General features: G+C 40.7%; 1 protein-coding gene across 3 annotated transcripts in view; it reads right to left on the reverse strand.

Moving 5' to 3' along the window:
* Positions 1-25,849, reverse strand: part of ZFAND6 (zinc finger AN1-type containing 6) — a 49,266-nt gene that overhangs the window by 3,973 nt on the left and 19,444 nt on the right. For all 3 annotated transcript variants that reach the window (XM_077827697.1, XM_077827694.1, XM_077827695.1), the window contains exons 2-4: positions 11,832-12,002; positions 9,466-9,577; positions 6,491-6,591 (exon numbers count right to left, since the gene is read on the reverse strand). In XM_077827697.1, coding sequence (XP_077683823.1) covers positions 6,491-6,591; positions 9,466-9,577; positions 11,832-11,985 — 367 coding nt within the window. In that variant the 5' untranslated portion in view covers positions 11,986-12,002. The remainder of the gene's footprint in view (positions 1-6,490; positions 6,592-9,465; positions 9,578-11,831; positions 12,003-25,849) is intronic.

A 25,849-nucleotide genomic window follows, 5' to 3' on the forward strand; every position in this document is an offset into this window, starting at 1 on the left:
TAACTACTTGCATTTCAGGAGTTATGACAGGTAGTCTATGATCGCTGCAAACACTACATTTTATATTGCTTGTTCAGCAGTGGATGGGTTAAGGGACATCTTAAAATATTCTTTGGCTGCAGCAACAGTAGCACAAGAAAGGTCAGATGAGCATGAAGCAGGGGAAGGCGAGAAATAAGCAAGGGGCAACGTCCTTTGCCACTTACCAGTTATTTAAAGTGGCATTGCCAAAGTTTTCCTTCATGCAAGATATTGAGCCTAATCCTCTGCCCCTCCTCATTCCACTCCTTACTTCTTAAGCACTAAAGCTGATCTAGCTTCCACTTGTGTTACAGCAGCACTAAGGCTACTGAGGCCCTAGTAGCTCCCAATATCAGGGGGGTATTGGAAAGATAGCGTTAAAGCCACTTACGCTTCCCTCCCCAGCGTAATCCAGTCTTCTTAGAGGGAGGGTGGATTCCTAAGTAGCAAAAAGCTTGGGAAACAGTGGAAGCAAACACAGCCCTTATTTAAAAAGCAAAACAAAACAGTACTAATGGGAAAGCAGCATAGCAACACTCTGCTAGCACGTCTTCCCTGTTACATCCTCCCTATTCTTGGGTTTCAAAGTTTCATGTAGCTACATTATACATGAAAGTCAGCAGCCCCCTTATAATGTGTGTTTCAGACACCTTTAAACCTCTAATTTGAACTTTAGCCCTACTGGCCTGTAACACCTCCTTGTACTATAGTTGAAGTAGCAAAGTAACACTTCTAGACTACCCTCCTGAACCCAACTCTTGCAAGAATACGCTGAACTGTGGCACTGAGTTTGTGTAAAACAGCCCCACTATAAAGTAAATGATCTCTGACTTGCCTAGGAGTCATGACTATTAATCTTAATTACATAAACCAGAGATTTGGAGGCATAGCAGGCCTTGCTGCCTGTATTAGAGTAAGTTGCAAAGGAGAGCTTTTGTATGCCTAATTGGGCCTGTCCAACAAGAGAATCCCATATTAATGCAACAAGGCTGGGGACCCACCTGAGCAAGGAGTGAAAATGGCTGGTGTAGTACTAAGTATTTAGACTGCAAAGCCCAGAAGGGTCATGCAGTAACCAGATAATGTCTTTACCTGATTAATACACAGAGAAATCAAGAGCCTCCAATGCTCCCTCCCAGAAACTCAAACAGTTTTGATAGTTAACATTCAAAAACACGAGGCTAGAAGTATAATATATTGAAAAGAACACTTCCAATGACCAAAAAGGTCTCCTCCACTTTCAATAGGACCGGTTGTACATCCTAAATCTGCAAGGTAAAGGGTCACCTCAATGTGCAGATCTACCTGAAGCTTTGCTTAAAATGCAGAGGTTGTACAACAGTACAAACACAACTTCACCATCTGATTCTCCTACAGTTTGCCAAGGAGAAGCCCTAATCCAATGAACCCACAGGCTAGCTCAACAGATTGAGAGTCTCACTGGCTAACTGTAGCAGGTCCAAAGGAGACTTGGGGTGGAGGGCATAGCGTACTATGATATATGTTTCGGAAGCGACAGGGAGGAGCTTTCTGGAGAGTATACTTATGGAGATACACTGGGCAGCTCTGCTGGGAATCTGAGCTTTGCTGGAGAGACTAACTGGGGAAGGGTGCAGAAGACATGGAGCCAGACAAAGTAAAATGGAAGTAGACTGCAAAGATTGTTCTATCAGTTTCCACTGCAGAGAGGAAAACAAAAAGCACAGAATGGAGTAGTGTTATCTTTGGATACTTTAAGTCTTCCCAGGTGATGTAATGCTGGGTCTGAAACATAAAATGTTTGTGAAATTTGAAGTTCATAACTGTTATTGTTAAACTATAGGAGTTCAAGAAAGCCTGAAAGGACAGTTGTCATCTTATACTGGTTGAAGCAAGCCTCCTAGGAGTCTGATAGTGGCCTAGAAATTTCAGATTTGTACTCCTTATTGAAATAATCTATTTTTAGAATGATCAATGTCAGGTTTTCTGTTTAAGGGATTTTAGCACAACTCTAAATGGAACACACAAAATATTCATAACTGTGGAGCCACTAGGGTGCTTCCCTAATTTTGCTCCATGTTGCCTTTTGCAATGTAAGTGCTCTTTTAAGCAGTAAGGGCAATATATGCAAACTGAATATGAGCAGTTCTGTCACAGCTCTGATCCAAAGCCCCTTGAAGTCTATGGAAACGTTTCCATTGACTTACATGTGCTTTCAGTCACACCAGCAGATATTGTGAGCATCATAGCATTTATCTAAGATATTCAATACTGCATGCAACGTGTTCCATGTAGTTAGTCCATTTTTATTTTAAATAATAGTCCAGCTCAAAAGCTTATTTACCTATGGACTGGACAGACCAAGACATGCGTCAAAAGTGGGCACCTTCCAGTGGTCAGACGAGACAGACAGACCTTTCATACATTTTGCCAAGTTCATTTTCATTAAGCTCAGTCAAGTTTCATGATGGTACACAATGCCCAGTGACTTAAATCAAACTATTTCTACTTCCTAGCTATATACAGAGGAGGCCTGAGCACCTGTTTTTTTGGTCTCAATCTTTTGCCGTTCTGGGCCAATGTATCTACGTATCAAAAAAGTGCACGTATCAAAAAAGCTCTCAACCCTACCACTTGTTGAAACCCACTCCCATCCTAAAAGTTATGCATATATTGCTAGAGAGCAAGAAAAAAGGTAGACCAGCTATGCTATGTATGCCTTTAAGTGACCTTTACATTATAGTCAGAAGAAGTCAAAGAAAACTGGAGAGCTTAACTGTTACACGAACAAAAGTATTACTGTGTTACCCTGCATTTAGCAGGGAGCATACATGAAGATAATGAATGGTTTGTAGCACTATAACTTGCAAAGTGGTAGGCAGATATTAATCTCCATTTTACAGCTGAGGAAAGACTTTGAAAACTAAGAAAGGTAAAAATTCTAGTAAATATTTGTTCAGCAATCTGAAAACAAAGTCTGACTATTACCTGAACATTTCTAGGGCAAAAACCTCATGAGGGAAAAAAAAGTTAGGTTTTATCTTAATGCATTTTATCTTGTCATATTAGGGATAATGTTCATAAGATTTGAGATTGTTCACAATTAATTGCTTTTAGAGTTATTTAATATTTTTGGCTTTGCTACAGTATTTAATATTTGCAAACAGTTTGAGTAAACAAACTCTAGAACATGCTGACTATTTGAAAGCCAGGTTCGCTCAGATTTCCTACCTCTTCCTTGATCTGTTTTGCAAGGCATAACACAAACTTGGGTGTATAAAGGGCAAAGCCACACAGACCAGATCAAGTCAGAGCCACCTGAGGGATTTGTAACCTTGCAATTTTACCTAGGTTGCCTGACATGTTACATATCATCTGCACAAATACAAATAATACTCCATGTGTCTGTTTGCTAGTTTGTTTTTTTAACTTCTAGGAGAGTCTAAGTAAGTGTGATTTGTCCCGGCTCTCATTTACACTTGCAGCTGCCTGTAGCATATGCGTAGCCACATGCCACAGGGATGTAGCTGTAGCTACAGTGAAAGGCTCTTGCAGTGGGGCAGTACACTGCTAAAAACAAAGTGTAGATGTAGAGGCACAGCTTGGGCATGCAGAGACACATGCAGGGTATGCATCCTAGGGTTCTGGCATCTCTTTACTCGCCTAAGCCGTGCCTCAGTGTCTACACTGCTATTTATACCTGTGCTAGCTGGGTATGCAATGTCTGTACTCTGCACACTGCCTTAAGTGCAGACCTACCCATTATCGCAGCCTTGTGTGTTCTGCTTTACAAATCTAATAGTAACCAATTTAGATTCCTACAAAAAACAGTGTGTACCTTAACCTTTATTAAATGACCAGTATGGAACATACTCAAAAACGTCAAATGACTTATTTGGGTTATGTTGATTATATTGTGCAGTATATTTTCATTTTGAATATTCAGCTGATGCAGTGTTCTATGCAATAAAGAACTAACGCTTCAATCTGGCACTAATTCCCCACACTGCTTTGATCAGAAATTACAAGCTATTTTTATGGTAGCTACTGAAGCAGCTACCAAAACATGAAGCTTTCTTAATTTAAGGTGAACAGGTACAACTTTCTGATGCACAAAGCAAGAATTGCTTCTTAGAAGTAAAAAGAAAAGGAGTACTTGTGGCACCTTAGAGACTAACCAACTTATTTGAGCATAAGTTTTCGTGAGCTACAGCTCACTTCGTCGGATGCTGTAGCTCACGAAAGCTTATGCTCAAATAAATTGGTTAGTCTCTAAGGTGCCACAAGTACTCCTTTTCTTTTTGCGAATACAGACTAACACGGCTGTTACTCTGAAACCTGTTCTTAGAAGTAGGAATTTTAGAAAGCTGTGGTGAGTAAAATGGGTAAATTGCACTGTGCTACTATAGATCAAACAAACAGTTTTTTGAATTTAATATTACCTTGTATTCCCCAAGAGATTCTAATAGATCCTCCAACTACTGGCATGGATGTGAATTTCATTCAAAAAAATGTTTTTACATTATCTTACCTCACACAAAATTGTTACACTAGCTTGAAAACATGTTTGTGTAGAGTCTAGCTAGCTCCCAGCAAAAATTATTTTATTTGCTAAGCATCTAAACAAAAAAATTAACTGTTACCTGCAAAACCTGGAAGTGAACAGACAACTTTGTGTTTGCAATGTACAGTTTAAGGGTCTGCACAGGAACTCCCTTCAAAAGAGAGAGGGCTGACTGCCACCACTGGAGAGCACTTATGAATTTGCTTGTGACAGGGAATTCCATGTCTGGGTCCTCATGGTTTAGATCTGTAGTTACTAGGTGCTGGTGATCCTTACAGTGAAACAGGCAGTAAAAATAAGGCAGGAGACCACAAGGTCCAGAGTTCCTCAAGCACTAGGCACAGGAAAATTCCCATTACAGTAACTCCTCACGTAATGTAGTCCCGGTTAACTTTGTTTCATTGTTACATAACTGATCTATTAGAGAACATTCATTTAAAGTTGCACAATGTTTGCTTATAATGTTGTTTGACTGTGGGGGCTCGGAACCAGGGTGGGCTAGCAGCCCCCCTATCAGCTCCGATTCACCTCCCCACCCCAGCACCTCCAACTGCCGGCGGCCCTGCAGGTCAGCAACTCCCCCCTCCCTCCCCATGCCGCTTGCCTGCAGCAATCAGCTGTTTTGCAGCATTCAGGAGGCTATGGGGGTGGGGAGGAGCGAGGATGCGGCACGCAACCTCCCCTTCCCTCCCTGTGCCTCCCACCCACAGCAATCAGCTGTTTTGCGGCATTCAGGAGGCTGAAGGGAGGTGGGAGGAGTGAGGACGCGGCGCGCTCAAGGGGAAAGGGGGTGGAGCAGGGGCAGGAAGTGGCGGGGTGGGGGTAGGGCCTTGAGGGAAGGGGTGGAGTGGGGGCAAGCCTAGGGCAGAGCCAAGATTGAGCACCCCCCAGCACTTTGGAAAGAGGAGCAGCAGGATGATCCACCCTTTCACCCTGACTCCAGCACCTCAATCAAGCTTCACAGTCATCATTGCTGAGTACAGTATTAAATTGTTTAAAACGTATACTGTATATGTATATAATGTCTTGTCTGGCAAAAATAATTTCCCTGGAACCTAACCCCCTATTTACATTAATTCTTATGGAGAAATTGGATTTGCTTAACATTGTTTCACTTAAAGTCGCATTTTTCAATAACGTAACTACAACATTAAGCGACAAGTTACTGTATCAGGGTTTCTAATTTATGTGAGCCTGCCCTCTGGTGAAAAAACAACAACCAACAATACACTTTTCACTCTTTTGGGTGAAGGGGAGGGGAAGGGGAGGGGAAGAGAAGGAAGCAGGGTCATCTGTCAGTGTATCCAGAGGAGCAAGCCTTGGAGGCAGGAGGAGAAACCTCTTATCAGCTGATTACCAGCTCTATATTCCAGAACAGAATGCTAGAGCATTTACAACTGATATCCAAACTATGTCAAAAAGTTCACAATCTAGTTTGGGCAGATTTTTTTTTTTTTTTTTTTTAAAAAGACGACCATTGTCCATTATATATATATATATATATATATATATTTTAACAGCACCAAGTTCTTTCATCACTCCATAGTGAAAATCTGATTTTAATAATGTTTTAGTAAAAATTAATCAATCCATTCAGAATGTTACCTAAATTCATATTTCCCCAACCCCAGTTAAAAACCCAGCACTAAGGCACACACTGATTTTAAGCACGTTGTATATAGTTAGAATTCAAAGTCAACTGAAATGTGAACATTTTTGTCAACCTTATTTGAAGATTCCATACGTGTAGTATTTCTACATTAAAAGCATATGCATGCCATGTTTCATTTTCTTTCAGCTTTATGCAACATTGTCTTTACATTGCTCAGAATGAAGCACGTTAGAATTTATTATAAAACTAGTCAAGGTGTAAAAACAGCATATATATTTCATACATGCTTTAGTTATGCAAATTCAGACACTAACCTTGCAAATCTTCTGTTTCAGGTACTGTTTTGTCCACAGCTGTAATTTCTGCTTGGGATGATGCTACAGATTCTGTTAAAAGTGACTGGTTTGACACAGGACTAGGAAGAAAACAGTTGAGAATTCGTAAGAGCCAGGTACAGGATTTATTTTCACAAACATTGCTCAGATATTATGATAGGACAACAATGCAGTGTACCAATCTTCTAATTTAGAAGTTAAGGACTTCAGTGGCAAATTACAGCACTAGTTAGTGTTTAAACAAACAAACAAACTGATGAGAAGCCAAATATTTTCAGCTTCCATTGTAGCACACACTTGAGTTAGGAGTAGGCTTGGCAGAATTCAATTTTTATTTTCTTACAGTTTTAACTGATAATACTGATGTTTATTTTTAAGTATTTTATTTTTACCCATTTGAATTTTCAGTTTCAGGAAGTTATGGTGGGGATTAGGCAATTATTATTTAATGACACTAGGAATTGAGATTCAAATAGTTAAAGCTTTATAACCTTTAAAGCATAAATTGTCAACCAAATCAAAACAAACAAAATATGTATACTTAAATCAAACCCTAATAAATTCTCAAGCAGATTTTTCTTACTTTGCCTATCTGTAAATTTTGATTATTATTGATAGAAATATTTTGTCAGTGTATGTGTGTGTGTAGTGAAACCAATGTTTATCAAAATTCACAGATAATCTAATACTTCCAAGCCTAGTTAAGAGTAATGCCAACAACTAGCTGAAGTAACCATAGTGGCTACTAAACCTCAGATTCATATACTGGTATGTTTAACGTGAGAAAGAAAATTGCAGCTTGTCCCTGTGAGTGGTCATTAGGCTGTAGCCTGAATCCAGGAAGATAGGGGAATCTACTCAAATACTTAGGACTTCCACAGAACATCTTGCATTCTTCTCTTCCATCCTATCATCCCCTGTTGCATAGAGAAGCCAATAAGACTTTGTGACTTGAGCCTTCAGCCACACTAATTATGCACTACTTAGAATAGATCAAAAATCCCAGGTGCTGTTAGGGGACAGGGCAGGGGGTAGATTTTCAATTTAATACTTTTCTAAATAAAACTGAAGTTGAAACTTACTGAAGTCATTGAGGGTGACAAGTCCACTTCCCTTTTAGGAATCCGCTAACCCAGAGGTGGATTACAATTTTGTGGGGCTCTGGGCCAGAGCAAGCATGGGGCCCCGCTCCGCCCCTTTCGCCTGCAGTCCCTCCCCCGCCCCCCCCCCCCCCCCCCAACAGCACTCCTGCTAGGGAATGGGGTCAGGGCACAGGGGCTTGCCCCTCCTGTCAGGGAGCAGGGTTGGGCTGCGGGGGCTTCCCCGGCTCCCCAGCAGGAGCGCCAGGTGAGCAGGGCAAGCCCCCATGCCACAACTCCGCTCCCTGGCAGGAGCGCCAGGCGAACGGGGCGAGCCACTGCATCTCAACCCTGGCAGGAGTGCTGGGCGAGCAGGCGGAGCGGGGCAAGCCCCTGCGCCTGGACTCTGACAGAAGCGCTGGGTGAGCGGGTGGAGCCGGGCAAACCCTGTGCCCAGACCCCGGCAGAAGCACCGGGTGAGCGTGTGGGGGCACTGGGGTGATCATTTTTCCAGGACCCCTCATTTGGTTGGTGACCCTGGACATGAGCCCCGTTGGCCCAGTACCTAATCTGCCAACCAAACCAGAGATTATCAGAGAACTGACTGGAAGGAAAGAGGCTGGCTCTGGATACTATCCAGGATGTGGGGGAGGGAGAAGGGTAAAGGTGCCTTGCATCACTTCAGAGGGTTTTCCTCTGCCCCTGGGCCTATAATACTTTGACACTTTTCCAGACCTGGCATGAACTTTGTGCAGTTTGACTGGATAGAAAGGCAGTATTAGTATGAAGTACAAACCTTCCACCCAAGCTGGAAATAGAAGGGTAAAAGGCTCCTAGATCAGCTAGCACTGCAGATGGTATTCAGCTCATACTCAAGTTTACAAGTATGAGTTATCAACTTAACAGCTTTCATAAATATTGACTGAGAAGCTGTAAACTAGGACTGGTTGTGTTCAGACGATTATAAACGAATGATTCTAGTCTTACCTAACTGTAGTCTATATTATGACATTTTTAAAAAGGAGAAGGTTGGTTGATGAAGTTAGAAATTGCAAGCCAATTTACTTAAAATTTTAATATAATCTGCTTGTTTAACGTCTTTCATGCCAAAAGATCCCAATGTCCTTGAAAAAATTAAAACTGCTGTTGGGTTCATGTCATTCAACACTGAAATGCAGCTACCAAAATAAATAAGTAAATATTTAGCTCTTACATACTGCTTTTCATTTGTAGATATTGGAATGATTTACAAAGAGACGTATATCCTTTACTAATTCTGACAGAGGTGAAGGAGACAGCAGTTGAGTAGCAGAGCTAAGAATAGAACTCAAGTCTCCTATATCCTATTCTGAATAACCTATCCTCTAGATGAAATGATGAGATGAACTGAAGCAAGCAGTTCAATATGGAACATTGCAGGTCAGTAAAGAGAACTGCAATTAGAAGAGCTTTCCTGTCCAGTTTAAGTATATATAATTAATAACTCCTATTTCTAAGATAGTTTCCCCTCAGAAAATCAACCGCCAAATTGCATGTTGTGGAGTGACGAGGCTTCATAGACTGTTTTAGTGCAGATATGATTTCTCTATGAGCAGAAAGGTGTCACTGCAGAGATTTTGGTATTTGAGACTTTGAATTAAAAATCAGAATTTTGTTTGTTTTCAAATATATTTATAAGATGATCTTGTTTGTATAATAGTAATTGGTAATTACTTAAAGAAATCTCATGTTTAAGCATGCAAGATCAAATTGCTCATTTCTCACCCCCAATTTTTAATACCTAATTATTCAGCCTCAGGACATAGTTGAAACAGTCATGTTTATATCAGTTTGTATGTAAAATGTTGACTAACAAGCATAGACAAGATAATTTACCTTGGCTGTGTAGACTGGGTAGATGTAGAGTCTAATGTTGATGGAGTTTCTGGGACACTGCCTTCTGTGTGCTGTACTGGTAAAGACTCGGTTATACTACTGACAGAAGTTGCTGGAAGAAAGACACTAATGTAAAACTGGTTTCACTGCCTTCTGGAGTTACAGAATTTATCCATAACAAAGATTCTTCTGCACTCTGGTCACAATTCAGCATACTATTTTAACATATGGTGAAATTCCTTGCTGAATCAGAGCCTACATTTTAATAGATTATATTGTACTGTAATTATTTAAATTAATTATGTCTGGTCACATTTGCCCACTTCCCACCCTTGTCCACCGAAAGCCCACGCTGCACATATTTCAAAAAAAGCAGCATTAAACAAAGGAAAGCATGACTGTTTTAAATTACTCAAAAGCTTCTATGAATAACTGGTATTTCAACTTCACATTTTTGTAAGAGACCAATACCACAGAAGATATTTTAGGATATTTGGGACCAGTATCCAACTTCCCCTGTATGCCCAGACATCTTTCATCCAGGTATCATTTTACTTAACCCTTTTCACTATAGATTCACCACTGCACTTTTGGAAATGCATCAGGCAATAACATGCCATTAAACTGAACAGAATGTTAGGGCCTACATGAAATGACATTTAGTAGCACAAGTTATGCTTTCTGCATGGTCTGCTTCCAGTCAACAAGTAGTTAAAACTACATAACATACGACACAGCTATACATACAACAAAGAACTATACAAGTATCTCTGTGAAGATATTGTACTGTGTCTACATCCAAAGAAGTCTAACAGACTGCCTGTACTAGAAGGCAAATTTCTTCATTTGTTTATTCAATTGTAAAGAGAGACTTAGGCCATGGGAACACTATGGACGAATCTCTGTGTTGACCCAACTTATTATTGAGCCAACTGGCAAGTAGCTCATTGAGTCATACTACCAGAAGCACTGCGTCCAGGATCACTTAGTGTAGTGAATCATGACATCTCCACTGAAAGAGGTACAATTCCTGCCACACAAGGTAGGATGTACTTTCACTGTCTGGCCAAAAGAAATAATTTTGAAATGGAAGAACCACCTTCTCTAAGGCCAAATACTATACTCCTGAAGGATCTCCTGGGTTTTGTAAAACAAAACAACAAAAACACAAAAAGCCACACACAGAAACAAGCAACACACACTACTACAAGAGGGAACATTCGTCAATATAAAATTGCAGTAACATACAGTAACATAAAATTGCAGTAACAGACAAAGATTCCATTGAAAAACTCTTTGAACAGGTCCACATCTTGGGGCTCAGATCCTAGAGTCATGGGATATCAGAACCAGAGCTTTCCGTTTAAATGAGACTCTAGCCCTGGTGGTTGTGAAAAAGCTTAAAAATGTGACCTGAATGTAATCCATACCATGAAGTTTACCAGAGTCTGCATGCAGTTTCCAGCAGAAGAAGCAGCTGCCATTAGTCATGAAAAAACCAGTCTGGCCCCACACTCACCACAAGAGCAGGCCAGGGTTTAGCTACACCATGAAAGACCACCATATCATGGGGCTAGTGGGACCCTGCTGCTGCTTTCACCACTGCTTGGAATGAGGGGGACACTACCAATGGTTCAGAGGGGAAGGAGTCTCCTAACTCCTCTAGGCAGCTGAGGGTGAGGAAGGAGAGGCCTCTGGTCATAACTGTTGCCCATTCCAAGTGGTCAGGGGACAAAGGGCCTCTGCTGCTGACCCGGAGCAGGGCCGAAGTGCAGGAAGCCCACATGAAGTGTGCCTAAAGCTTTGGGTTGTCTTAATCCAGGTGAGCGTAAAGACTGCTATGGGAACCTTTCTTTCTGAAGACCAATGCTTCCTGAGTTGTGTTTGAAGTGTCAATCTTAATACTGCACCAATTACTTCCAGAATTTAGATTTTGTTCTAAATATTTTTCATCTGCCCAAGACAGGTTGTTCTCTGTAGAGTCAGTAATTCCTGATAATCTTCTCTGAAAAGAATTTCTAGCATTTTTATAGTGATATTAGACACCTAGTGCTTATTATATCTTGCCAGAAATAAATGCAAGGCACAAAAATATAAACTACAATTACACTTATAAAAAGATTATCCACAGTATGTTTATTTCATTTTAAAGCGGATTCAAAAATTCTGTAAAACAGTAGAGACTTTTTGGCAGCAGTACAGTGGATTGCCCTCTCTCTCATTCTTTATCATCATCGGCTGCTGAAAAAAATCAATCAAATCCCCACTTCAAAAAATGGATGAGGCAGGGACATCTAAATGTAAATGTAGCACACAAGGTTTGCTCAAATTGGAATCAAGATGTTAGATATTAATCTAATACTTACCAGGAGGGCTAATTCTACCATTACTACTATTCTGCCTTTGAAGGTGTTCTTTATAGCAAATTGAACACATTCCATTTGTACGAGGGTTTCCATAAAATCCGCATCCAGTGGAACAAAGCATAGGCACTTGGCTATGGTTAGTTTCTTGAGCCATTTTCCTCTTCTGTAAACCTGAAATTCACATACACAGCCAATTATCTAATGAACTCAGACGATTTTCAACTGTTGCATTTTAAAATACAAAGGTTCCTACTGCTTTGGCATCATCTATTCCAGGCACAAAAGTCTGCTTTAGAAAAAAGGATCTTTGGGTCAAATTCTCTACAATTGTTTCATGGAAATCAGTGTCTTTAAAAAATAAAACCACCACCAAATTTCAAGACCCTGGTTAAAAACAAAAATTGCAGAAGAAAGAGTGTCTTCCATTGACTTTGGTGGTAAAGACTGTGCAGGACTGAGCCATCTTAAATGAATGTGCAGCAGGGTGTACATTTTCATAAGCAAAGTTTTTTACTTTCATGTGGAGCATTCAGTAATTTATCACTTTCAGAGAGACTATACTAATTCCTAGCCTACACCCTGAAAGCACACTTTTTGAAGCTTGTACTCATGACACTATTCAAACTCTGAAAGTATAAACTGAAGACTAAAGAAGGGAAATATTGCTGCTTACTTCACAACATTTAATCATGAACAGCAACTACAAAAATTTTCAGGCTATTTCTCTGAATTTAGGAATCTGTTACATTATAAATTCATATTTAGATTTTCATATTCAGAAGTTACCATTTTGGTCAAGACTAGCATTTGAACAGATACATTCCTCCATATCTCAACTCCAACAAGATGTTTGCATTTTTAGAATATTGTTTCATACAATTTAGATCGTATGTGGTAGTCAATTTGGTAAGGGTTGCTTTGCAAGTTACCCTGTCTTTTATTTGTATTTCTCTCCTTATTAACAAGGAACATTTGTCTTGCAAGCTAAAAAGCTCAGGTGGCCTTCTCTATCATGAACTTTTGTGATGAGTTGCCTTAGCAGTTCTCAAGTGACCCAAGTCTTAGATTAAGCTATTGGAATCGGTTTCAGAGTAACAGCCGTGTTAGTCCGTATTCGCAAAAAGAAAAGGAGTACTTGTAGCACCTTAGAGACTAACCAATTTATTTGAGCATAAGCTTTCGTGAACTACAGCTCACTTCATCGGATGCATACTGTGGCAAGTGTAGAAGATCGATCTCACGAAAGCTTATGCTCAAATAAATTGGTTAGTCTAAGGTGCCACAAGTACTCCTTTTCTGTTTGCTATTGGAATCCAGACTGTAACACATGAATTTAATACAATTACTTTGTCTTCTTCACCCTCAATCAACCCCCCAAAACTGACATAGTATATAGTTCAAGGTTAGTCAATACTACACTGTCAGTTTCAAATAGATCATATCAATGTGCCATTACCTTAAAGAATGCCAAGCTGACTGTAAAGTACAAAATACCACAGAATTGTTAGGCAGATATCAGATTGCTTAAGCTTGGTTCATAAAATGCTCTCACTGTACAATTTATTCAGCTAGAGAAGAAAGGAAAAATACTCTTATAGCAGAGTCAGTCAAATTTATCTTTTAACTTCAGCTTCTTAAACATCTGGCAAATGCTCAAATGTTTTCCCCTCATGGTCACAGGTCTTCAAATATTGCCTTACAAATTTTCAATGGTAGAAATTTCTGAACAACATCTTTCTTCTACAGCTTAGTTTTCACAAGTATATCAGTGTAGGGAGACTGCCCTTTCATTAGGAGTCTAAAGTAATGTGAATCCAACCTTCCGAATCTAAGGAGATGTTATGAATTAATATTTAAGAAGTTTACAGACCATTATTGTTTGTACTAATATAGCACCTAGAGACCCCACTCAACAAAATGCCCCTTGTGCAAGGCATTATGCAAGCAAGTAACAGAGTTAATCTGTGCCCCCAGGAGCATAAAAATCTGGGTTTGTGACAGGGCACAAATATGAAACAAACAGACATAACTGAAGATGGAAGGATTGTTGGATCATATTAAAGAAGTTCTGTATTAAAATCACAAGTGAGTTTGATTCCCCATAGTTTAAATTCCAGGGTATTACTAATTAAGAGGTCTGTTGGTTTTTGGTACTGTTTCTCTCCCTCTATGTGTGAAACTTGCAAGCTGCTAATTGCGTTAGTACATTCTAAGAGAGTCTGTTCTCAAAGCAATTCGCACAGAGAGAGAGACTCAAAGCAATACTCTGTAACAATAGAAACAGCACCCAGAGACTCCCCGCCCTTTTGTTGTATTAACAATTGTGATTAAAATAGAGATAGAGGATGTCTGTGGATGGATGCTTGATGTGGATAATAACTGAATGATCAGGGAGGTGCCAGCCTAAGAATCCAGTGTCCATCGGCTGAAGAAGGCATCAAGTGGAAATAACCAGAGGACCCCCTCCCGGAGGGCAGACTGGAATCCACCCAACAGCCTCAAGAAAGGGAGAACCAAAGAACAAGATAACATCTAGCAGCACGGAGCCATCAGGAACGTGCTATCTGCTGATTGATTCAGCAACAGCATGATGAAGCAATTCCCATAGACTGGCATAGGAACAAATTCCTATAAAAATGGACTCTAGAAAGTGAGAACTTTGGGGTCTGATTCTGCAAACCAACTTCCAGGAGCATCAGATGAGCATCTGACAAGGCCCAGCTCCCTCCTCATGTCCAGGCCACCTGGCCAGTGGCTTGGCATGAGCAACTCTAAGGCTGGTAACTATGATAACAACCTTGCAGAACCTGTGTGTGTGTGTTTGTATGAATGATTGTGTGAATAAACATGAGATTGAATGGAATGTTATAGCTATAACTAACTGATTACTATGATTCTTTCTGTATTCACAATAAATGTGGTATTTTGCCTTTTCCCCTTTAATAAGATCCTGCTGGTTTTTATTTTATTGGTATAACAGGATGAGCTAACAAAAAACGAATTTAGCATAAACAAATTTCAGGATCACCAATTGCCTAATCATTGCAATGGTCCATTCAAAATGTATACAATATACACCACTCAAAAGGTGATACTGTTGCACACTGGAAGCTTGTCAAGACTTGACAGTTGAATTCGAGTAAGAATGATTCAATAGGTTTAGACCTATGGACATTTAGTGTATAGCAGATCTTGACTGTATGGAAGACAAATCCATGTTCCTAAGTTTTCCTCATCACAGGCATAGTCAAACTATAAATAAAATGAACAGTGGATATGTCAGAATGGGTTTGAAGTGATTAAGGCAATATAGTAAACATGAGACCAAAGGCCTGTTTCAGCAATCCTACTCATTTTCCAAGCAAGGGCATGTCAGTATATACTAATAATTTTACCACTAACAGCAGGTGCTTTGAAACCAGAGAATAAAGTCAATGCTTTTTTCACCAGTTAGCCAATTTTATACAGGCAATTTACCATAGGAGTACTACCAGTGCTCTAGAATGCATGGAAACTTTGTGTAGATACTAAAGCAGCAGAGGGAAACTCAAGTTCAGATATATAAAGTCTCCAACATTTTTATCATGAGAAAGCCGTCTGACTTTTTGTATACAGTACAACCTCAGAGTTACGAACACCAGAGTTACGAATTGACCAGTCAACCACACACTTCATTTGGAACTAGAAGTATACAACCAGGCAGCAGCAGAGACCAAAAAAGGCAAATATGGTACAGTACCATGTTAAACAAACTACTAACAAAAATAAAGGGAAAGCAGCATTTTTCTTCTGCATAGTAAAGTTTCAAAGCTGTATTAAGTCAATGTTCAATTGTAAACTTTTGAATGAACCATAACATTTTGTTCAGAGTTACAAACAACTTCCATTCCCAAGATGTTCGTAACTCTCAGGTTCTACTGTATCAATTTTAAAGAAAATGTTTTTTCACTGCAAAGAACTAAACATCTAAAAAGGGTACTAATTGTCTTACTCGGAACCAGCTCAACTATCTAAAGCACGGGTGGCAAATTTACTGACCCTCTGAGCCACATACAACAATCTTCAGAAGTTTGAGAGCCAGGGTGCACCTGCTGGGTGTCTGAGCTTCAGGACTGCGGGAGGCATCTGCCAGGTCTCAGGGCTTCAGCCCCACTCCTGGTGAAGCCCCAAGCCGCAGCAGGTGCGCCCCATGGGACTGAAGCCCCGAGACCCCCGTGGGCAGAAGCCCCTACCCCACCACCCTGCTGCAAGGCAGAGGTCCTGAGCTCTCCCCGCCCCAAGTCTGGTAGGTGGAGAGTGGGGGGAGCGGAGTGGGGGGCTCCACGAGCCACAGTGTCTGTAAAAGAGCCACATGTGGCTCTGTAGTGGGGCAGATTAGCCACCCACAGACCTGGAGGGGAAGGAGCCCCTCATTGAACCCTGGTGGGCGGAGCCACGACATGTTCAACCCTCCCGCCGGAAGTCAGTGGGCGGGACCAGAAGTACAAAAGGCGTGCTGGAGAACTCAGTTGAGAGGCAGCCGCCGGAGGAGCCAGATGCCTCCTGTGAGCCCCCAAGCTGGGAGGCTGTGGCAGACCCTGAGGGAGCTGCGGTCTGGCCTGGACCGCCAGGGCCATTTACAGACCTAAGCACGGAGGAGCTGCAAGCGCTGACAGAGGCTCTCTTCCCTGAAGACCAGAATGACCTCTACAGAGCCATGTACACCCGAGGGGGAGTTGGGAGGTGGCCCAGGGGTAGCCGACCACTGTCTGGCTGCAACGCTGACAGCGAGTGAGTCAGCGTGTTGTGGTCAGGATCCCCACTGACCCAGTGGCAGACCTCTCTGCCACTGCTAGGGCCCTGGGCCGGGACGCAGTGGAGTGGGTGGCCGTCTCCCCCTCTCCTTGGCAAGAAGCCTGCACTTGTCAGCCCTCCGCCAGAGCTAGGGGGCCCAACTGCTGCTCAGCCTGATTGCAGGCCTGAGCCCTCAGACTGCCCAGCCCCAACCGGGGGCTGGGGCTCTGTAACTGTTTGTTGTTTGGCCCTGATCAGAGGCCTGAGGTCACGTCTCTCGTTGCCCGCTGATTCTCCACGTCAAGCGACCCCCGGAGCTGCAGTGGGGCGGATTGGCCACCCACAGACCCGGAGGGGGAGGAGCCACTCCCCCCAATGGGCTACAGGCTCATGAGCCACAATGTCTGTAAAAGAGCCACATGCGGCTCATGAGCTGCAGTTTGGCCACACCAGTCTAAAGTTTCATGCTTCATGTAGTTAAAACTTGGGCTTAGTTAAGGGTGACCACTTTTCTTTAAAACAGATCAGAGACAGAAGAGCAAGACTACTAAAAACTAGACCTGGGCTGGGAGGTTCCCTTCCATGAGCTGTCTAGCCATACCCTCAGTAACTAACTTGAGCACTCCACACACTTACGGTGATTATTATTGCTATCGATATTTTTGTTCATACATTGCTCATTTAACAAATATTGTCACTGCAGCTAGATAAACCCCCTAACATTGTGGTTCTCAAACTGTAGTCTGTGGACTACTAGTGGTCTGCAGCGCTGTCTGGTGACATGGTGCTATATCATTCTGTTCTCACCTGCTAAAATGCACTGAAAGACAGATAAGAATCCATCTAAATCTGATCCTCTCCCACAGCACAAAGATAACGGAATGGAATAATATAGCTCATAGGCTTCCTAGTTACAGTAGAACATCACATGTAATTTACGTATCTGTACAGTCCCTATAATTCCTATCGTTCTTCTCCTGCACAGAAAGTTTTCACGGGTAAGTCCTTTCTTACACTTCATCATGTAGCAGACAGCACTCGGTGTCAGATGAATCTTTATACACTTCTAACTTGATTTATAAAAACTTGAAATAGCGAAGAAAGTAAAACAGACTAAGTTTCTAGAGTAAGTTTCTAGACGGTAAGTTCTTTGGGGGCAAGGACTAGCTAGATCTTCCAAAAAGGCTCTGCATTGCACTGAGCATAATGGTTATGTTCAGTAAGATAATTCTTAGTACCGTTGTATGGGTATATCTTGTTATGGAGAGTAAAATGGATCATGATGCCAGATAACTTTAAAAGTATGTGCATTTGGTCTTTTAGTTACTACCAGTCTCAAACACTCCATACTTGTTAGTGTTCATAGGCTTCAGTCATCAATCAGAAGGATCAGGGACAGCGGCATTTAGTAGGATTAGTCTAAACCTCAGGTTTTTAATCTCCCTTTAAAAAACAAAAAAAAACCCTCCACTTTTTACTCTCCCAGCATTCCTCCCCAGAACAGAGGTATGTCTCCTTGCCCCTGTTCCTTATTAGTATACTTGTAAGTGTATATCATATGTGCGGCTGTTACTGTATTACTATTATTATAAAATTTAGTGTAGTGAGGATGCAGATGCAGATCAGCTAACTCTGCTTAAGCCCATACAAATCATGAACAGTTTTCCAGTTCCAAAATGTCCTTCAGGTTCCAAAGCAAGGTTTGAGTTGTACAGGTGCTCCCCATATATTTTATGGAGATTCTGGCCCCCATAACCACTAGGGTGGAGCAGACCACAAGAATGATATACTGGTGCCTCAACTACAATAACAAAACTAAATACAATTTGTGCCATGTTGTTATCAGTATACTACAGTATCACTACTGGACTGGAGAATGAAGGAGAGAAAGCTTACATTAAACTACATACCTGTTGTATTAACAAAGACTATTGTCAGTACTTTAGTTAGAGCCTTTCATTTCAAATTTCACTTGAGGAATGAAATCTGACTAGAATACCACTAAATGCAGACTTTAAATAAATTAAGTAGCTAAACTATTCCCCCACCACCATAAGCACACTTAGACTGGTCCACTGTGGAACTGCTAATGGTAACCTTCTACCATTGCTGATGAAACAGGAAAAGAAACTGCAGACACACCCTTCCCTATTCAGCCACCCCAGTGGCTGAGGGTAGTACTTGTGCTGCTCACTCATGTTGTATTTTCTCACCAGACGCAATGTTTGACAATGTGCATGATTAAATCATCTGCACTTTATAGCACCTACTGGTATTACTATCTGGTAAGTCCTGAGGGTCTGAAAAGCATTAAAGGGGCAATGCATACTGTGGCATTATGCCACCATATTCTTCATAGAGATATTGTTATATGATATTATAGCATAACTGTGATGTATTTTATACTAGATAAGGCATGTGAGATATCATTGGAAAGGTTATTATTTACTGAATATGGTTATCCTATTTGTATGCATGTATCATTTTGGTATCTGAAGTTAGGAATATTGTCTAGGCATCTATTACAAATGTGTTTACATCTGGGGAATGCCCACTAGACAGAATGGATGGTGGTTGGGAAGGGCCATTAGGGAAAACAATAGTTCTTAGAAGATGCTAATCACCCACTGAGAAGTCTTCCTGGGGATGCTACAAACAGCCTCTGAGTTTTGGCTGCAGGGTCATGTGACCAAGTCACCTGGTAATGGACTCCATGAAAATACTAGTATTTTTCCACTAATGGATTCCCACCATATCCAAAATCTATTCAAGACAGGGGAGTAACATCATCATGGCTCATCCGTCATTAACTCCCCGGCCAAGAAAGAAGACTGCTGGAAACACCTGAGAAACAGAGACTGAGGTTTTGTGGGGTTTTTTTTTTTTTTTTTTGGGGGGGGGGGAGGGGAAAGAAGGGCTGAGCCCAGACTCGAGGGGGTCTGGCCTGTGAAAGGAATATCTGGAGTTTTAAAGCCTCAAGCAAGTGCAGCTTGTCTTCAAGAATCTCTGCAATCTGCTAAAAAAAAAGTTAGGGTGAGAATTTGTTACTTATAACCAGTTTCGTTAGTATATTAAACTTAGATTACCTAGCAAATAAAACAAATACGCAATCTTCTTCTGTTTGCTATCCCTTATTTAAAATCTATCTTTTGTAGTTAATAAATTTGCTTTTGTTTGGTCTAAAATTATTTTGTGTATAAATCCTACCTGGGGGCAGAAAGTGGTGTATACCCCTCTCCATATTGGAGGGAGGGGGGAGAATATCATAAGCTTACACTGTACAGTTCTCTGTGCAGCACAAGACGGTATAATTTTGGGTTTACACTCCAGAGGGGGGTGTGCACTTGAGTACCGGGCAGTTCCTTAGCTGAGCCTTCCGATGCAGGGCTGATCTCAGCATCTGTGTGTATAGCTGTTCCTACCTGTATGTGTGCTGGTTAAGAGCAGTCTGAAGCCTGAGGGAGGAAGGGAGGGTTTGGCTGGCTTGCCTCAGCAATACAGTGTAAAGGGAACCCAGGCTGGTGGGTCACGCAGGCTCAGTGATGCCACAGTCCCAGGTGGCACGCTGAAAAGCGGAGGGTGGGGCGGGAGATAAGAACCCATCACACATACTTGTGCAGCATTTTCAAAAAGTGAAGGGGTGTTAGAAAAAAGTAAGGAGGAGAGAAGGAAGTAAAAAGGATTTCTCTCATATGTAAGACAGAAATCCTGTTTGTTTATATATGTATAATACACACACACTATAAGTGTATATATTATATTACATTACACTGTTTTCACTACATGTATCACATGAGCAATATCACTGCCTTCAAGACATCTGAGCAACTGTACACAGGACTTCTTTATCACGACTTTAGAACAAACTGATCTCTCTTGAGCTAAACATCGTATTGGATTTTCTCATCTAGGAAACATGGGAGTTATAAGTGTAGTAGCTCTTTCCATTTTTTGTTGATAGACTTCATGGGAAGGAGTTACATGTAAAGTTGCTACATAAAACCCAGTCTTCTAGAGAAGGAGAAACTAACTGGTGTAAGAGGCAACTGCCAAGTCTACTGAGGGCCAAGAACATAATAATTGACTTAATCACATCCACTGAAAGAAAAACTTTAAAAAATAATAAGCGTTCATGAAGAGAACCAGAATAAAATGTTACTACTTTGACATTCAAGAGATGCAAACTCCTTTGCTTGCGAAGGGAAAGAGCCCAAAGCTGGAAACAGTGACTACATACACAGAAGTCACAAATGCTGCAAGTTTAGACAAAACAGCTATGAGTTTATATCAGTCTCCGAGAACAGGTTACCTCAGAAGTACTGTATAGGCCCATGACTAAACAGCAGGAGAGAACTTGTACATTTTAAAAAACAAAAACACTTAATTTGGGGGTGATCACACAAAAGACAGCAGTCAGGTTTTTTCCTTAGACCAATTCTAAACTCTGGTAAAATCAGAATTTCACGTACACTGTTGAAAGAAACTTGGGCAAAGCCATGCTTTTTAAGTGAAATACTAGATATTTAGATCCTAGACCTTGATCTATCTTGTTAATTTCAATACAGGAAATATGGCAAATATGGATGTGTGTAAATTAGTTCTTACAAATCAGATAACTATATTGGTAGAGAGAGCTTGCTTTATGTGAAAAAGTTAAAAGAAAATCATCAAAATAAATTTTGTAGAATTTAAAGATTAACCATGTTGGTTTAGTAAGTTTTAAACCTAGTTTCATTGAAGTCAGTTCTCAATATCCAGGTTAGCAGGACAACATTTTAAAATATTTACTCACATAGTTGGGGAGGAACAAACAGCTTAACACATGCACACTAGCTTCCTGACTTCCCTTCTACTTAAAGTACATTTTAAAATCTTGTTTACTCCAATACTCTTCAGTTTTCTTCCTGTAATATTTAATGTAATTGATTTATAAATTTTTAATATTATGTTGAACCACTGAAGCAGTCATATTGCCTTAGTTTGGATAATCACAATACTATTTCATGTTCCATATTAATGCCCACAAACTATATAAAAATGTATTCTATTAAATCACTTTTTAATAAGTCAGCTACCTGATACTCATTTATGATTTCCTATCGTGCAGTCAATTTCTGGTGAAAGATGTGTTTCTTCCGTGTTTCATACATGTGGCCTTTCAGCTAAAATCAAGTTATAATCAGACCTATCCTAGCTGGAGCTCTGCAGAGGATGGAAAAGACAATCCTAATCGGTTTTCCCCTTAATCTCCAATTCCTGTAATTTTACTGGAATCTGAAAGTCAGCAACCAGCAAATATGCAATAAAGTACTGTTTTTTTGATACAGTCCATATTTGGAACCTCCCAAAAATCCAGTAACATAGTAAATCTCCACACTGATCTGTTCATGGGGAGGGGAGGAGAGGAGATGAATGGCTTACTTACGTGGTTCACAGTCACACTGCAAAAAGGAGGGGAAAACAGCAACAAGCGGGGAGGTAAGGATGAAGGTGGAAGGTCAGCAGGTAAAGAACTGGGTAGGGACAGTAGGTAGAAGGAGGGAAAAGGATGCAAGTGGTGGTTTACCTCTGATCTCACAATCCCAGCAATGAGCTGGCCACAGGATAGCAGGAGCAGGAAAGAGGAGAAAGATCAGCAATGATTATGTCTGACCTGGGCTAGGACACAAGTTACTATAATTAGTAGTATTACTATATAACACACCTAGTCATAGTAGACCACTGAGCTAGGCGCTGTACCAACAGCTAACAAGATATCGCTCCCTGCCCCTATATTACTTACTATCATAATCTGATGTGCTCTTCAAAATTTGATTGCATTAGGACTGGCTGAACATATATTTCATTACTACTCCTACACAAAATAAAGAAAGTTACAAGAAAAGCAAACTCTCTATATCAATACTAAGAGAATCACTGATTATGAAGATTTAGCTTTCAGCAAATGTCTTTGCATACACTGCACCATGAATAGCTGTTACTTTGAAACAGTAATTACTACTTACAGCCACGCTCAACATTCACATAAAACAGATTAGCAAAAAACTGTTTTAAGTATCAAAGATCCTAGCTGCTGAAAATAAGGCACTTCAGGAACTCCGGTTCATCTCATACCGGTAGAGCAAATTACATACAATGACCACTCAAAAAGAAAAGGAGTACTTGTGGCACCTTAGAGACTAACAAATTTATTTGAGCATAAGCTTTCGTGAGCAACAGCTCACTTCATTGGATGCATTCAGTGGAAAATACAGTGGGGAGATTTATATATAGAGAGAACATGAAACAATGGGTGTTACCATACACATCATAACCAAAGTGATCACTTAAGGTGAAGTGAGCTGTAGCTCACGAAAGCTTACGCTCAAATAAATTTGTTAGTCTCTAAGGTGCCACAGGTACTCCTTTTCTTTTTGCGAATACAGACTAACAGCTGCTACTCTGAAAAATGACCACTCAGAGGATATAAGTGGTAAGCAAAATCACTTTCTGTACAAAATGTATTCACATCAAGCTGCATTGAACAAAATGAAGTGGTGGTTCCATAAAGTTTCACTGCTCTAGTCAAGCTGCTCTAGCGTATCAAGACAGAGAAAATCTATTGAAAGATGTGTAAGTATTAGGAATATCAGCATAATAACACACACTCAGTTTTATTGAATACTAAGAGAAATCACATTTTGTTTACACCAGAGATTTAAAAGAAGCAGAGCATGAACAAAAAAAAGTGTTTCATGAAAATGTTAGAATTCCAGAAGCTACAGGCTGTTACACAGAGCTATTGGTTTTACATAGTACCACTTCTTTATACTGAAGCATCTGACATACCTGTTGCATTGCATAGGAAACCAAATGCCCCAGTCCAACTATACAATCTCAGAGTTCTTTCCCAGTTTATACATACTCAGTTCAAAGTAGTGAAATAAAAATCACAAGATGTGTTTCAGATGTCTATTATAACATCGTTAATGTGTTTAAATTGTGTATATTTCTGGTTTCCAAGTTCTTCAGAAATAACTTTGCAGAGTTAGGGCCGTAAAATCTCAAAAACTTAAATCACATTTTTCCAAGTCAGCTTGCCTTGTCCCACTGGTGGGACATTTTATGAGAAAAAGCTAATAAAGACAAGGCCAAAGAGCCTACAGTGAACTTGTCAAAGCAGTGTGGGAGAATTAATCTTAAAGCAAAACCAGGAAATTTTTAGTTCCCAGAAATTGCAAGAAACATCGCTGTTTATCATCTGACTGAAGTCATAGTACCAATAGCAACACACCTCTATTTTCCAAAACTGAAGTACAGCATTAGTCCTGATGAAGCCATAACATTGTGGCCCAAAGGTGAGTGCGCTACCGAGAGCGTCATCAGGACATGTTCAGAATTTAAGACGAAAGGGCACTGCTGTAACATTCTAAATTACTTTTACCCCCTTGACAGAGGAATGTTAAACTGCCAATCCACATTTAATAAAGCTACAAATCATAGGAAAATAAGAGCTTTGTCACTAGAGCTGGATTCAGGCTGATTTCCCCAAAACAGGAAATAAAAATGAAAAATAATGTCTATTAGGTTAAACAAATAGCAAACAATCCTTAGAGTAGGCATGCTTATTTTGCAATAAAATGCGAAGACAGAGGTGGCTGGAACACTGGTATAAATTAAATAGTAATACAGGAACCAAAGTTTGTTTGTACAAGCAAAGACTAATTCTGAATAAATTTCAGACTCATAAATATGGACATTACATATGAGATTGTCTTATCCATCTCTGAAGGGACTTGTGTGAATATCTTTCTAGGGGAGATCATGAGGAATGATGGAATGATAAAGGAAACTTGAGAGGTATAACTGAGGGACACCAGGGATGCAAAGGGGATGGTAGGGAGGAAAAAGATACCGGATATTAGAGACTGTCCGGGACACACTGTCCTACTGAAGTGTCAGGGGGCAGGGGAAGCTGAAGCAGAGAGGATGTGTTCTCACAATGTAAAATTTTGCTATTCGGTTTAGCTAACCGAAGGGGTACCTATCTAGATTAGTTTAGGATTTTAAGGATAAGATCAGGTATGTTTTGAATATCATTTATAAAATGTAAAGCAGAGTAGCACAACTCCAAAAGCTGTCTTGGATCCTGTGTCTGAAAACCGTTCTAGCTTTGCAAGATGACAATCTGCAAAGTAAATTCAAACATTTACAAAATTATTCAAGTAATTGCTGGGAGAATTGTTATAGCTTTAGTTTATTTTGAGCCTCAGTGAATTGATTATTCTATCTACGCTACAATGTAAGCCAGGATTTGAACTCCGGATCAAGCCTAACCCCTCTTCTGTATACACACAAATCATGCTGATCCAAGGTCCCAGAAACCCTGGGGGTGGGAGTATATCTACACTGCAATAGAAGACCTGCGGCTGGCCTGTGTCAGCTGACTTGGCCTCAAGCTGCAGGGCTATAAAATTGCAACGTAGATATTTAGGCTCAAGCTAGAACCCTGGTTTTTGGCCCTTGCAAGGGTGGAGAGTCTCAGTCTGGGCTGCAGTCCAAATGTCTACACTGCTATTTTTAGCCCAGCAGCCACAGTCAGCTAATCTAAGCTCTCAAACTCAATGCTGCAGGTTTTTTAAAATCACAGTGTAGACATCCCATAAAGGTATGATTACACTGCAGTTAGACCACTCGCAGCTGGCACATGTCAACTGAGTCAGTCTTGTGGGACTTGGGCTGCAGGGCTGTAGAACTGCACTGCAGACGTTCGAGCTCAGGCTGGAGCCCAAGCTCTGAGAGCCTATGAGGAGGGAGGGTCCCACCCCGAACATCTACACTGCAATTTTACAATCCACTGCCCAAACCCTGCAGGCCTGAAGCAGCTGACATGGGCCAGATATGGCTGTTTAATTGCAGCATACACATACTCTCCTGAAGCAGCCAGGGTCTCACTTATTTTAAACAGTTATTTAAACCTAGAGGAAAGAGGCAGTTATAAAAGCTGTTTTAATACAAGTTCTCAAAAGATACCTGTCGCAGAGAATTTTGACAGCAAGAACAGAAACTAAGAGCAATTGCTGCATAAACAGTACAGTGTAAAATTTGAAAGTCAGTTTATAGAATTGCAGTTGTACAACTAGCACAATGGAGTCCTGGTCCCTAACTGGGGCTCCTCGGTGCTACTCCAATACAAATTATATAATTTAAGATAGCAATTCAAGACCTGGGGATGTGGGTAACTTCTGGGGTTATCGCTATTACCA

The sequence above is a fragment of the Eretmochelys imbricata genome, chromosome 10 (genome assembly GCF_965152235.1).
Source record: "Eretmochelys imbricata isolate rEreImb1 chromosome 10, rEreImb1.hap1, whole genome shotgun sequence".
NCBI lineage: Eukaryota > Metazoa > Chordata > Testudines > Cheloniidae > Eretmochelys > Eretmochelys imbricata.